At 39.1% G+C, this 15,650-nt stretch overlaps 1 protein-coding gene across 2 annotated transcripts in view; it reads left to right on the top strand.

Annotated features, from left to right (window-relative positions):
- Positions 1-15,650, top strand: part of ITGAM (integrin subunit alpha M) — a 38,192-nt gene that overhangs the window by 12,096 nt on the left and 10,446 nt on the right. For both annotated transcript variants that reach the window (XM_046668432.1, XM_046668431.1), the window contains exons 10-13: positions 190-263; positions 8,229-8,358; positions 8,650-8,792; positions 15,460-15,600. In XM_046668432.1, coding sequence (XP_046524388.1) covers positions 190-263; positions 8,229-8,358; positions 8,650-8,792; positions 15,460-15,600 — 488 coding nt within the window. The remainder of the gene's footprint in view (positions 1-189; positions 264-8,228; positions 8,359-8,649; positions 8,793-15,459; positions 15,601-15,650) is intronic.

Genomic DNA, 15,650 nt, shown 5'->3' on the forward strand with positions numbered 1-15,650 from the left:
TGGAAGATTAGACATCTTGAGGACCACATTCCCACTTGGCAAAAAGTGGCTTTAAAAGGGGCATATGATTTCTAGTTCAACATAGCTCCCATCTGAAACTCTTTTTGTCTGGCCACCATAGCATTTGCGTTTCCAGCCCATTCTACGCTGTTCTGCTTTCTTTAATGTAGAAAGTTCTCCTCCTCACAGGTACTCAAACAGGAAGTACCAGCTCCTTTGAGCACGAGATGTCTCAGGAAGGCTTCAGTGCTGCTGTCACCTCTGTAAGTGCTCCTTCGTTAAATCGGAGGAGGGGGCGAGAAGAATGGGGAGAAGAGGCACAAGGGTTTGGGGGCTCTTTGTGATAGGCACTTGTTGTGGTATACCAGTGATCCCTTCTCCTTTCCTTGTCAATCCTGTTCTTTCTTTCTTTCTTTCTTTCTTTATTGAGTTAATGATAGGTTACAATCTTGTGTGATTTCAGTTGTGCATTAATGTTTGTCATTCGTGTTGTAGGTGCACCACTCCATCCTTTGTGCCCACCCCCACACCCCACCTTTCCCCTGGTATCCACTAAATTGTGCTTAGTCCACATTTTTAAATTCCTCATATGAGTGGAGTCATACACAGATTATCCTTCTGTAGCTGGCTTATTTCACTTAACATAATTCCCTCAAGGTCCATCCATGTTATTGCAAATGGAATGATTTTGTTCTGTTTTGCAGCTGAGTAGTATTCCATTGTATATATGTACCACATCTTCTTTATCCATTCGTCTGTTGATGGGCACTTAGGTTGCTTCCATGTCTTGGCTATTGTAAATAATGCTGCAATGAACATTGGGGTACATAGGACTTTTGGGATTGCTGACTTCAAGCTCTTTGGATAAATACCCAGTAGTGGGATGGCTGGATTGTATGGTAGTTCTATTTTTAATTTTTTGAGGAATCTCCATACTGTTTTCCATAGTGGCTGCACCAGTTTGCATTCCCACCAGCAGTGTATGAGGGTTCCTTTTTCTCCACAACCTCTCCAACATTTGTTACTATTAGTTTTAGATATTTTTGTCATTCTAATGGGTGTAAGGTGGTATCTTAGTGTATTTTGATTTGCATTTCCCTGATGATCAGCGATGATGAGCATCTTTTCATGTGCCTATTGGCCATCCGTATATCTTCTTTGGAGAAATGTCTGTTCATGTCTCCAGCCCATTTTTTTGATTGAGTTGTTTGATTTTTTGTTGTTGAGTTGTGAGAGTTCTTTATATATTATGGATATTAAGCCTTTGTCAGATATATGACTTGCAAATATTTTTTCCCAGTTAGTGGGTTGTTTTTCTGTTTCAATCCTGTTTTCATTTGCCTTGAAGAAGCTCTTTAGTCTGATGAAGTCCCATTTGTTTATTCTTTCTATTGTTTCCCTTCTCTGAGAAGGCATGGTGTCTGAAAATATCCTTTTAATACTGACGTCAAAGAGTGTACTGCCTACGTTTTCTTCTAGAAGCCTTATGGTTTCAGGTCTCACCTTCAGGTCTGTGATCCATCTTTGAGTTTATTTTGGTGAATGGTGAAAACGAATGGTCAATTTTCATTCTTTTACATGTGGCTTTCCAGTTTTCCCAGCACCATTTGTTGAAAAGACTTTCTTTTCTCCATTGTATGCCCTCAGCTCCTTTGTCGAAGATAAGCTGTCCATAGATGTGTGGTTTTATTTCTGGGCTTTCAATTCTGTTCCATTGATCTGTGCACCTGTTTTTGTACCAGTACCATGCTGTTTTGATTACTGTAGCTTTGTAGTATGTTTTGAAGTCAGGGATTGTGATGCCTCCCGTTTTGTTCTTTTTTCTCAAGATTGGTTTAGCAATTCGGGGTCTTTTGTTGCCTCATATGAATTTTAGGATTCATTGTTCTAATTCTGTAAAGAATGTCATTGGGATTCTGATTGGGATGGCGTTGAATCTGTAGACTGCTTTAGGTAGAACGGACATTTTAACTATGTTTATTCTTCCAATCCATGTACATGGAATGTCTTTCCATCTCCTTATGTTGTCATCCAATTCTCTCAGAAAGGCCTTGTAATTTTCATTATATAGGTCCTTCACTTCCTTAGTTAAATTTACCCCAAGGTATTTTATTCTTTTTGTTGCGATTGTGAATGGTATTGTGTTCTTGAGTTCTTTTTCTGTTAGTTCATTATTGGAGTATAGAAATGCTACTGATTTATGCGAATTGATTTTGTACCCTGCAACTTTGCTGTAGTTGTTGATTACTTCTAAGAGTTTTCCAATGGATTCTTTGGGATTTTCTATATATAAGATCATGTCGTCTGCAAACAGCGAGAGTTTCACTTCTTCCCTCCCTATTTGGATTCCTTTTATTCCTTTTTCTTGCCTGATTGCTCTGGCCAGGACCTCCAGTACTATGTTGAATAAGAGTGGTGATAGAGGGCATCCTTGTCTCATTCCTGTTTTCAGGGGGATGGCGTTCAGTTTTTGCCCATTGAGTATGATGTTGGCTGTGGGTTTGTCATATATGGCCTTTATTATGTTGAGGTAGTTCCCTTCTATGCCCATTTTGTTCAGAGTTTTTATCATAAATGGCTGTTGGATCTTGTCAAATGCCTTCTCTGCATCTATTGAGATGATCATGTGGTTTTTATTCCTCAGTTTGTTGATGTGGTGTATCACATTGATTGATTTGCAGATGTTGAACCATCCCTGTGTCCCTAGTATGAATCTCACCTGATCATGATGTATGATCCTTTTGATGAATTGCTGAATTCGGGTTGCCAAAATTTTGTTTAGAACTGTTGCATCTATGTTCATCAGTGATATTGGCCTGTAGTTCTCTTTTTTCGTGGTGTCCTTGTCGGGTTTTGGTATCTGCGTGATGTTGGCCTCATAGAATGTGTTAGGAAGTGTTCCATCTTCCCTAATTTTTTGGAATAGCTTGAAAAGGATAGGTCTTAAATCCTCTCTGAAAGTTTGATAGAATTCCCCAGGAAAGCCATCTGGTCCTGGGGTTTTATTCTTTGGGATGTTTTTGATTGCTGTTTCAATCTCTTTCCTTGTAACTGGTCTGTTCAAATTGTCTGCCTCTTCTTGAGTGAGCTTTGGGAGATTGTAGGAGTCCAAGAATTTATCCATTTCCTCTAGGTTATCCATTCTGTTGGCATAGAGTTTTTCGTAGTATTCTCTTATAATCCGTTGTATTTCTGCAGAGTCTGTTGTTATTTCTCCTTTTTCATTTCTGATTTTGTTTATTTGAGCTTTCTCCCTTTTTTTCTTTGTAAGTCTGGCTAGGGGCTTGTCAATTTTATTTATCTTCTCAAAAAACCAGCTCTTTGTTTCATTGATCCTTTCTACTGCCTTTTTCATTTCAATAGTATTTATTTCTGCTCTGATTTTTATTATTTCTCTCCTTCTGCTGACTTTGGGCTTTATTTGTTCTTTTTTCTCTAGTTCAGTTAGGTGTAGTTTAAGATTGCTTATTTGGGATTTTTCTTGTTTGTTAAGATGTGCCTGTATTGCGATGAATTTTCCTCTTAATACAGCTTTTGCTGTATCCCATATGAGTTGGTATGGCATGCTATCATTTTCATTTGTTTCCAGGTATTTTTTGATTTCTTCTTTAATTTCTTCAATGATCCATTGCTTGTTCAGTCGTGTGTTGTTTAGTCTCCACATCTTTGTGCCTTTCTCAGCTTTTTTGTTGTAATTAATTTCTAGCCTTATAGCATTATGATCGGAGAAGATGCTTGTTATTATTTCAATTTTTTAAAATTTGTAGAGGGTTGCCTTGTTTCCCAACATATGGTCTATCCTTGAGAATGTTCCATGTGCACTTGAGAAGAATGTGTATTCAGCTCTTTTAGGGTGAAGTGATCTATATATGTCTATTAAGTCCAATTGTTTTAGTTTTTCATTTAGCTCCACTATTTCCTTGTTGATTTTCTGTCTGGATGATCTGTCCATTGATGTGAGTGGGGTGTTGAGGTCCCCTACTATTATTGTGTTGTTTTTAACATCTTCCTTTAGGTCTGTTAATAGTTGCTTTATGAATCTTGGTGCTCCTGTGTTGGGTGCATAGATATTTATAAGCGCTATTTCTTCTTGATGAAGTGTCCCTTTGATCATTATATATTGTCCCTCTGTCTCTCTCTTTACCTGTCTTATTTTGAAATCTGTTTTGTCTGATATAAGAATTGCAAAACCTGCCTTTTTTTTCTTGCAATTAGCTTGAAGTATTATCCTCCACCCCTTCACCCTGAGCCTGTGTTTGTCCTTGGGGCTGAGGTGTGTTTCCTGGAGGCAACAAATTGTTGGATCTTGTTCTCTAATCCATTTTGCCACTCTGTGTCTTTTTATTGGAGAGTTCAATCCGTTCACATTGAGAGTGATTATTGATGCATGTGGACTTAATGCTGTCAATCTGTTGCTCATTATCTTGTTTTCCTGCATTTCTTTTCCTGTGTGCTTTAGCCTACCCATTTAGTACTGCAATTTCTTATGCTGGGTTTCTTAGATTTTTTCGTTATTTATGGTTTGTGACTCTGTTCTGTATTTTATTTTAGTGTCTACCCTGAAGTTTGTATTTAGAATCTCGTGTATAATATAGTCTATTGTCTGGTGGTCTCTTACTTACTTGGCCAATACTTATTTAGACCCTTTGCTCTTCCCCTCCTAAATAATTATTTTTATTTCTTATTCCAACTCGTGTTATGAATATGTAGTTAGAGTGATAAGATCGTCCTTGCTTTGGTAGTTTCCTTACCTTTACCCTAATGCTATAGTTGAATATTTGCTATCCTGTTCTGGTTCTATCCATCGGTCTCCCTAGTCTGTGGATTGTGACCCCTTTCTCCCTTTTTTCTCTTTTCAGGTGTGAGAGCCTTCTTGAGGATTTCTTGTAGTGGAGGGCTTTTAGTTAAAAATTCCCTTAACTTTTGTTTGTCTGGAAAAGATTTAATTTCTCCCTCATATCTGAAGGAAATTCTTGCTGGATAGAGTATTCTTGGCTGAAGATTTTTATCTTTTAAAGCTTTGAATATGTCACTCCATTCTCTCCTAGCTTGTAAGGTTTCTGTAGAGAAATCCGCTGAAAGTCTGATAGGGGCTCCTTTATAGGTTATTCTCTTCTTTTTTCTTACTTCCCTGAGTATTCTTTCTTTATCTTTCCTTCTTGCCAATTGTACTACTATGTGCCTTGCAGTAGGTCTTTTTACATTGACAAATCTAGGAGATCTGAAAGCTTCCTCTACACACATTTCTCTGTCAATCCCTAGATTTGGGAAATTCTCTTCAATAATTTCGTTAAGCACACTTTCTGCTCCATTTTCCTTTTCCACATTCTTAGGAATTCCTATGATCCTTAAGTTCTTACTCCTCATTGAATCCACTATCTCTCGGAGATTTTCCTCATTTTTTAAAATTCTTAGTTCTCTTTCTTCCTCTGTCTGGAGCCATTCAGCCTGTCTATCTTCAATTATGTTAATTTGCTCTTCTATGGTGTCTACACAGGCATTCAGGGAATCCGTATTCTGTTTTATCTGGTCCATTGTGTTTTTCATCTCTAGTAATTCTGTTTGGTTCTTCTTTATGATTTCATTCTCTTTTGTGAAGTAACTCCAGAACTCGGCTTGTTTCTCTATCTTTCTCTCTACCTCATTGAGTTTTTTGATTATAGCTGCTCTGAACTCATTATCACTTAGGTTACCTAATTTCAAGTCCTCAGGACTTAATTCTATGTTTTTATTGTTTTCCTTCTGGTCTGGGGCTTTTATAAATTGCTGGATGGTAGAGGAGCAGTTTTTTCGCATGGTGGTAGAATTCAGTTGCAGTTACAGCCTGTCGCCACTAGATGGGGATCGAGAGCCACGTGTTCTGAGCTCTCTGCTTCCGGCAAGATGGCGGCGCCCAGTAGCTTTGCCCGGAGGGAGGGGCTGCTATTCTCCAGCACCGATCTGGATTCAGATCAGTTGTGTTCTCTGGTCTGCCGAGGCCCTGGGTTTATGAGGTCCCTGTGCAAGGAAGCTTCCCCCCTCCCCCCGGTCAACAGGTTTCCACTGTACCCGTGGCGGGAGTCCTGGACGATCCCCCGGTTGCATGGCCCCTCCCCCACTCCTTCCCGGACCCACGCAGCAGGATCGCAGACTCTAGGGGAGGGAGCGACTTCTTTCCTACCCATTCCAGTGCCTCCGAGGCCGTCAGCAAGGTTTATGATCTCCGCCTTCTTGGTATTGTAGGTCTCTAACGTGTTGGCATTAGATTTATTCTCTGAAATTCAGTTTTTCCAATCCTTTGTTGTATTTGGGAGGGGAGAGAATCCCGGGTCAGCTCACCCCGCCATTTTGCTCCACCCCTCCTGTTCTTTTTTTTTTTTTCTTTTGAGATATAATTGACATATGACATGATACTAACTTTAGGTATACCACGTAATTGTTCAACATATATGTATATTGTGAAATGATTACACTAAGTCTAGTCTATCTATCACCACACATAGTTACAAATTTCCTTTTCTTGTGATGGGAACTTTTAAGATCTACTCTCTTAGCAACCTTCAAATATACAATACAGTATTATTAATTATAATCACCATGCTGTACATTACATCCTCAAAATTTATTTATAAGTGGAAGTTTGTACCTTTTGATCACTTTCACCCATTTCACCCACCCCCTGACCCCACGTCTGGCAACCCATGAGTCTTTTCTCTGTGAGAACAGATGAGCTTGTTTTTTTTTGTTTTAGATTCCACATATAAGTGAGATCATATGGTAATTGTCTTTCTCTGTCTGACCTATTTCACTTAGCATAATGCCCTCAAAGTCCATCCATGTTGTTGCAAATGGCAGGATTTCCTTCCTCTTTATGCTTGAACAATATTCCATTGTATATATATCTCATATATTGTATAGATTATTTTATATATATAAAATATAAATATATATTAAATACATATAAAATATAAATATATATAAAATTATATATACACACAATAGATTATATATATACATATATATACATCTATCTATCTATCACATTTTCTTTTTCCATTCATCCATTGATGGGCACTTAGGTTGTTTCCATGTTTTGGCTATAGTAAATAATGCTGCAATGAACATGGCGTGCACATATTCAAGTTAGTGTTTTTCCTTCCTTTGGACAAATACCCAGAAGTGGAGTTGCTGGATCATATGGTAGTCCTATTCTTAATTTTTTGAGGAACCTCTGTACTATTTTCCCTAGTGGCTATGTCAATTTACATTCCCACCAACAGTGCATAAGTGTTTCCTTTTCTCCATATCCTTGCCAACACTTGTTATTTCTTGTCTTTTTGATAATAGCCATTCTAACAGGTGTGAGGTGATCTCTCATTGTGGTTTTGATTTGCATTTCCCTGATGATTACTGAAGTCGAGCATCTTTTCACTTACCTGTTGGCCATCTGTATCTCTTCTTTGGAAAAATGTCTTCACATCCTCTGCCCATTTTTTAATTGCATTGTTTGTTTTTTTGCTCTTGAGCTTTAGGAGTTGTTTATATATTTTGGATATTAACCCCTTATCAGATATATGATTTGCAAATATTTATTCCCATTCCGTAGGTTGCTTTTACATTTTGTTGATGGTTTCGTTGGCTATGCAGAAGCTTTTTAGTTTGATGTAGTTCCACTTATTCATTTTTTCTTTTGATGTCAAATCCAAAAAAATCTTTGCCAAGACCAAAGTCAAGGAGCTTACCACCTATGTTTTCTTCTTGGAGTTTTATGGTTTCAGCTCTTATGGTCAAGCCTTTCATCCATTTTGAATTGATTTTTGTGAGTGGTGTAAGGTAGTGGTCCAGTTTCATTTTATGCATATGGCTCTCCAGTTTTCCCAACATCATTTATTAAAGATACAGTCTTTTCCCTGTTGTATATTCTTGGCTCCTTTGTAATAAATTTATTGATCATATACGTGTAGATTTATTTCTGGGTTCTCTAACTGTTCTATTGATTTATGTGTTTGTTTTTATGCCAATACCATACTGTTTTGTTTACTATAGCTTTGTAATATAGTTTGAAGTTAAGATGCTTGATGCCTCCAGCTTTGTTCTTCTTTCCCAAGATTGCTTTGGCTAATTGGGGTCCTTTGTGGTTCCATACAAACTTTAGGATTGTTTGTTCTATTTCTGTGAAAAATAGCATTGGAATTTTGATAGGGATTGAAGCTATAGATTGCTCAATCCTGTTCTATCCTCTTTCCCAGAGTGGTCCTTTGCTGGGCGCTGTGGGGAGCTTTGACTGGGCTGGTGGAGCCTTTCTGCGTACATCAAGGGATAAATTCACCTTCATCAACCTAACCATGGTAGATCCGGACATGAAGGATGCTTACTTGGGTAAGTGGAGAGGGAGGGCTACTCTAAGATGGGGTCAGGATGTGGCATAACTCAACTAGTGTAGATGTTATTGGCTCTTTCATAGGCCCTTGGGATAACTTTAAAGACAGAAATTTCAAAATTTTACTTAAAATTTTACTTATGTTAACAAAGAGGAATATAGTGCAGGGCCCAGTTACCCCAATCTACCAGCATGGGGCTGCCCCATTGCCCCTACTCGAAGGATAGGCCTGCTAGAGGGGGCAGGGTCTGTGAGGGAAAGCACTTCTCCTCTTAGATCACCATCTTCAGGTTATGCTGTCGAAGTCATCTCGCGACGCCAAGTGCAAAACTTCGTTATGGGGGCGCCTCGATATCAGCACACTGGCCTGGTGGCAATGTTCAGACAGAATGCTGGTGCCTGGGAGAACAACGCTTATATCAAGGGCAGCCAGGTGAGTGCAGAACATATGGAGCATGAATGTACAACCAGAGGCACCTGGGGGCCAAGAGATTCTAGAATGAGCATCACCAGGTGCCATGCTTAGCAGGGTTTTGTAAAGGAGCCTTCAGAGGGCTTTGAGATGGAGAGGCGTAGGATCAGCTTTGCATCTGAGAGCATTGTGTCCTCACTTTTCTAACAACAATAAATAACAACATTTGATCTGTACAGAGCTCTCTCTGAGTCTACCTGTACCCAGAGCTGATATTTGACCAGTGCATAACCAGTATAGCCATATTAGTTATTAAAATATTGGAATAATTCCATACCTATTGATGAATAGTTGCTTCCCTGAGATGTCTTCTCCCCACACCATCATGAACTCTGGCCCCTTCCCTACTGTTCTTTGAACTTCTCCATGACCCAGCAACTATGAGGTCAGGTGGGGCACCTCAGGAGACCTCTAGGACCTGCTCCAGCTAAGCCCCTGGTTGGTGCTTGAGCAGTCCCAGTAGTTCAATATTTTGAATATTACCCCTGCAAAAGCAATATGATTGCATCTTATGTGGTGCATCTTATGTGGTATGGAAGGCAAAACTCTAGTTAAAATCATCCTTGCAAATTCCTGAAACGGGACTGCACGCATGATATTGTGCCTGTAGTTTTGTGTGTATTCCTTTAATTTTTATCAATGGTTCTCTTTGCCCTGCAATTAATGCACCATATGTGGATGAAACCACTTTGCTCTGATACCTGATCAGCTTGTCATAATTCTTTGCCAATAGTCAAATTCTTCATATGGTCTTTCTAAAGGTTTTACCAACACATATTGACCATTAATGGCAACAGTGCCTGGCACATATAAGGGGTGGGATGGGGGACATTGTGTAGGAGAATTCCAAGAAGCCAAGTGTGAATGTGATGCTACATCTCTGTATGTGTGGTCCAGGATCAAATAGGAAAGGCTGGCGGGTCAACTCCTCATCACACACAGGTATCATACATGCAAATTACGATCACAAGTGATAAATACTTAAACTGGGACAGTATAAGTGTTATGAGAGCAAATGAGAGGGGCACCCACAGAAGGGCACTAAGGAAGGCTTCCTGGAAGAAGAGACAGTTAAGGTAGAAGAATTAAAGAAGTGCGGAATGGGGGAAATAAAAGGGCCAGATGAAGGAGAAAGCATGAGATGGAGTTCAGAGTGTGTGTGTATGGAGGTGGGCGGCGGGGCGCTGTGGGTGGAGGGGTGGAAGAAGACTCTGGGTAGAAGGGTGGGAACAGATTCATCTCAGATCTATCCACTCCTTCCATTTTACTGCCCTCAGCCTAGTCCAGGACATCATCATCTTTCCTGTGAGTCTAGCTGTAGCCTCCTTATTGGTCTCCCAAAGTCCCGTTACCTCCCTCTAATCCACAGAGGACGGTAAACTTTCTAAATGAGAAACTGTTTGTATCGGTCTTCAGTTTAAGACTCTTTGTTGACTACAAACCAATATCCAATTAAAAATCCTCAACAAAATATTAGCAAATTGAATTCGGCAGTCTATAAAAATGATAATACATTATCACCAAGTGTGGTTTACTCCAGGAATAAGCTTGTTCAACAGTGTTGCAGAAATAAGACAAGCTGATTCTAAAATTCATATGCAAATGCAGGGGATCCAGAAAAACCTGGAAAAACAAGAATGAAGTTGGAGGACTCACACTTCCCAATTTCAAAGCTTACTACAAAGTGATGGTAATTAAGACAGTGTGGCACCAGCTTGAGGATATGCCTATAGATCAATGAAATAGAACTGACAGTCCAGAAATAAACCCATACATCTATGGTTAATTGATTTTCAACAAGGGTACCATGTTTATTCAATGGGGAAAAATACTCTTTTCAACAGATGATGCTGGGACAACTCGATATCCACATGCAAAAGAATAAATTTGGACCCCTACCTCATGATATACAAAAATTAACTCAAAGTGAATCAAAGACCTAAATGTAAGAACTAAAACTAGAAACACCTTAGAAGGAATCACAGGTGAATTTTTGTCACCTTAGATTTGGCAACGATTTTTTAGACATGGCCCCACAAGCACAAGCCACTAAAGAAAAAAATAGATAAATTGGGCTTCATCAGATTAAAAACTTTTGAGTGTCAAAAGATACTATCAAGAAAATTAAAAGAATGGGAGAAATTATTTACAAATCATATATCTGATAAAGGTCTAGTAGTTAGAATATATAAAGAACTCTTTTTTTTTTTTTAAAGATTTTATTTTTTCCTTTTTCTCCCCAAAGCTCCCCGGTACATAGTTGTGTATTCTTCGTTGTGGGTTCTTCTAGTTGTGGCATGTGGGACGCTGCCTCAGTGTGGTCTGATGAGCAGTGCCATGTCCGCGCCCAGGATTCGAACCAACGAAACACTGGGCCGCCTGCAGCGGAGCGCGCGAACTTAACCACTCGGCCACGGGGCCAGCCCCTATAAAGAACTCTTACATCTCAACAATAAAAAGACAAATAACCTAATTTAAAAATGGGCAAAGGATTTGAATAGACATTTCTCCAGAAAAGATATACAAATGGCTAATAGGCAGATGAAAAGATGTTTAACATTAATAGTCATTAGGAAAGTGCAAATCAAAACCACAATAGAGATACCGCTACAATGGCTGTGTAAAAAAAAAGAAAAAAATGTTGGTAAGAATATGGAGAAATTGGAACCCTCATACATTGCTGGTGGAAATGTAAAATAATACAACTTTTTGGGAACACAATTTGGCTGTTCCTCAAAAAGTTAAATATGGGTTTACCATGTGATCCAGAAATTCCACTCCTAAGTGTATACCCTCTTGCAAAATGAAAATAAGTATTCAAACAAAAACTTACGCATGAATGTTCATAGCAGCATTATTCATAATAGTCAAAAGGTGGAAAGAACCTAAATGTCCCTCAACTTATGAATAGATAAACAAAATGTGGCTTATCCATACAATCGAATACTATTTAACTGTAAAAAGAATGAAGTGTTGATACGTGCTACAACATGGATAAACCTTGAAAACTTTATGCTCAGTGAAAAGAGCCAGTCACAAAAGGCCACATATTGTATGATTCCATTTATCTGAAATGTCTAGACTAGACAAATCCATAGATCAGAAAGTAGATTAGTGGTTGTCAAGGGATAGAGGGAGGGGGAGAACTGAGTGTGACTGCTGACAGATACAGGATTTCTTTCTGGGGTGATGGAAATGTTCTAGAATTAGCGGTAATGGTTACACAGCATTGTGGATATACCAAAAACCACTAAAGTTTTTGGCGCTGGCCCTGTGGCTGGGTGGTTAAGTTCACGGGCTCCATTTCAGCAGGCCAGGGTTTCCCCGGTTTGGATCCTGGGCGCAGACATGGCACCACTTCTTGGGTCTTGTGAGGCGGCGTCCCACATGGCACAACCAGGGGCACTCACAACCAGAATATACAACTATGTACCAGGGGGAGGGGTGCTTTGGGGAGAAGAAGGAAAAAAAAAAAAGAAGAAGATTGGCAACAGATGTTAGCTCAGGTGCCAATCCACTAAATTTTATACTTAAAAGTGGTGAATTTTATGTTATGTAAATTTTATCTCAATTTAAAAAAGACATTCTGAAAAAATGATCAACATAATGCATCATAAGAGCAGACTAGAGAAGAAAAAACATAATAATCTTAATACAGAAAAAGATACAGAAAAAGAATTTGACAAAATACATCCTTTCATGATGTTTAGTTCTCAGCAAACTGGAGACTAAAGAGAACTTCCTCAACCTGAGAAAGAGTATTTACAAAAATATCTACAGCTGGCATAATACTTAAAAGTAAAAGAGAACGCTTTTCTCCTAAAATTGTAAACAAGGCAAGAATATCCACTTTCACCATTTCTATTCAACATCATACTGGAAGACGTAGTCAGTGCAATAAGGCAAGGGAAAAAAAAGCTTACAGAGTAGAAAGGAAAAAATAAAACTGTCTTTATTTGCAGATGACATGATTGTTTGCATGGAAAAGCCCAAAGAATCTACAAAAAAGCTACTATAACTAATGAGTTGTTTCAGTAAGTTCTCAAAATACAAGATCAACATGTAAAAATGAATTGTATTTCTTTTTTTTGGTGAGGAACATTGGCCCTGAGCTAACATCTGTGCCAGTCTTATTCTTTTTGCTTGAGGAAGATTGGCCCTGAGCTAACATCTGTGCCAATCTTCCTCTATTTTATATGTGGGACGCTGCCACAGCATGCTTAATGAGTGGTGTGTAAGTCTGCACCCAGGATCTGAACCTGCAAACCCCGGCCCCATCAGTTGTATTTCTATACTAACAATGAACATTTGGAAATTTAAATAAAAAAGCAGTACGATTTACAATAGCACCTAAGACCATGGAATACTGAGGTATAAATCTAACAAAATGTTTACAGTATCTGAATGTTGAAAACTACAAAACACTAATGAGAGAAATCAAAGACCTAAATAAACAGAGAAGGGCTGACCTAGTGGTGTAGTGGTTAAGTTCTCATGCTCCGCTTTGGGGGCGCCAGTTACAGTAATCAGGACAGTAAGGCATTGGCAGAAGGATAGACATGAAGATCAGTGGAACAGAATAGGCCTGAAATAGACTAACACATATATAGTCAATTGATTTTCAATAAAGGCACAAAGACAATTCTATAGAGTGTTCAATGGTGCTGGAACAATTGGACATCCTTGGTAAAAAAAATCAAAACCAAACCAAAAGCCCCTACCCATATTTCATACCAAGATCCATAAAGGAAAAATTTATAAGACTTCATCAAAATGGAAAGTTTTGCTCTGTGAAAGAGACTATTAAGAGAATGAAAAGATACATTGCAGACTGGGAGAAAATATTTGCAAATTTTCCTTCTTTTTTTTTTTATTACATATCTGACTAAGGACTTATATCCAGAATATATAAAGGACTCTCAAAACTCAGCAATAAGAAATCAAACAATCCAGTTGAAAAATAAGCAAAATATTTGAACAGATAGTTCATCAACATGTTCCGTGTCATTGATCATTAGGGAAATGCAAATTAAAACCACAATGAGATAGTACTGCACACCTATTAGAATGGTTAACATAAAAAGGGAAATAAACTGACAATATCAAGAACTGGCCGGGGGGAGTAGCAACTAAAACTCTCATGCATTGCTGTAGGAATGGAAAATGGCATGCCTACTTTGGAAAAGTTTGTCAACATCTTAAAAGTTTAACATGCAGTTACCATACCAGCAATCCCACTCCTAGATACTTACCTAGGAAAAATGAAAACAGATGTTCACGTGAAAACTTGTATGTGAATGTTTCTAATGGCTCTGTTCATAATCGCCAAAAACTAGAAACAACCCAATGTCCCCCAACTTGGGGAGGGATAAACAAACTATGGTGCATCCATACAATGGAATACTAATTAGAAATAAAGTGGAATGGATTACTGATACACACAAGCAGATGGGTGAATCTTAAATGTGTTATTCTAGGTAACAGAAGCCAGACCTGAAAGGCTACGCACTATATAAGTCCATTTATGTAATAGTCTGGAAAAGGCAAAACTATAGGGACAGAAAACAAATGGGTGGTTGTAGGGGGCTGGTAAGAGAGGAAAGAGGTTGACTACGGCGGGGCAGGAGGGAATATTTTGGGGGAAATGAAACTGTTCTGTATTTTCACTGATGAAATGGTGGTTACGTGAAGTGATGGTTACATGAGCTTATGTGTTTATCAAAACTCATGAAGCTGAACACTAAAAAGGCTGAATTTTATTGTATGTAAATTATATTCCAATAAACCTAACCTAAAAACAAAAAAAATCCTATTGACTTTAGGATGAAACTTAAATGCCTTTATTGGGCTATCAGTGAGGCCTCCCTCACTGGTGTGTGGGCAGAAATCAGGTTGCAGTGAGTTATGTCTTGCTGTCCCCTGCACTCTTCCTTCCTAGAACTTGCCCCAGTTTGAGACTGCTATGAGCATCTCCCTGTTCACTGTTGCTATTCCCCTGCACTCCACCCTGCTGTGCTGAGAGCCCCAGAAGGCACTGTGTCTCCAATACCCAGCCTCCTGCTCAGCAAATAGCAAGCCCTTATTTGCTGAATGAATGAATAAATGAATGAATGAATGAATGATTAAATGGATGAATCCTATGGATGAATTCTTTATTTTCACTTTGAACGTACTTAAAAAATCTTGTTAAAACGTAGATATTTTTTCTCAATCTCACACAAAAAAATTTCTGTAGCAGTAGTTAGTTTTAATCCAAGCCAGTTGATTCCTTATTAGCCAGGCTACCAACTTTTGTACCCCTCTAAAGACTTCCGATATATTGAAAAGCTACCCTGCCTGCTTTTCCAGGCTTTTCTATCTCTGTTTTCCAAGCCAACTTCTTTGCTATCTCAGTCATCTCCCTGTAGCACCATTTGGGGTAAATCCTCACCCACTGCCTATCAACTCTATAATATGCTCCTTTAGCTGGCAGCACATTCAAATGAGAATTTATCGTGAATCATATAAAGGGTCACACCTACTTCAAAGGGCTTTCCCCAGCAGGCATAATTTTTCTTCATAAAAAGAAAGCCCCCGCACTCTGCTTTAGGTGGGAAGAGGTATGTAATCTTGGTCTCTTCTCTTTCAGATTGGCTCCTACTTTGGGGCCTCCCTGTGCTCTGTGGATGTGGACAGAGATGGCAGCTCTGACCTGGTCCTCATCGGGGCTCCCCATTACTATGAGCAGACCCGGGGGGGCCAGGTGTCTGTGTGCCCCTTGCCCCGGGGGGTGAGTGGCTGATGAGACCTGGGCTGGGTGGGGCCTGGGTGTGGGGTGGA

The sequence above is a fragment of the Equus quagga genome, chromosome 7 (assembly GCF_021613505.1).
Source record: "Equus quagga isolate Etosha38 chromosome 7, UCLA_HA_Equagga_1.0, whole genome shotgun sequence".
In the NCBI taxonomy this organism is placed as follows: domain Eukaryota; kingdom Metazoa; phylum Chordata; class Mammalia; order Perissodactyla; family Equidae; genus Equus; species Equus quagga.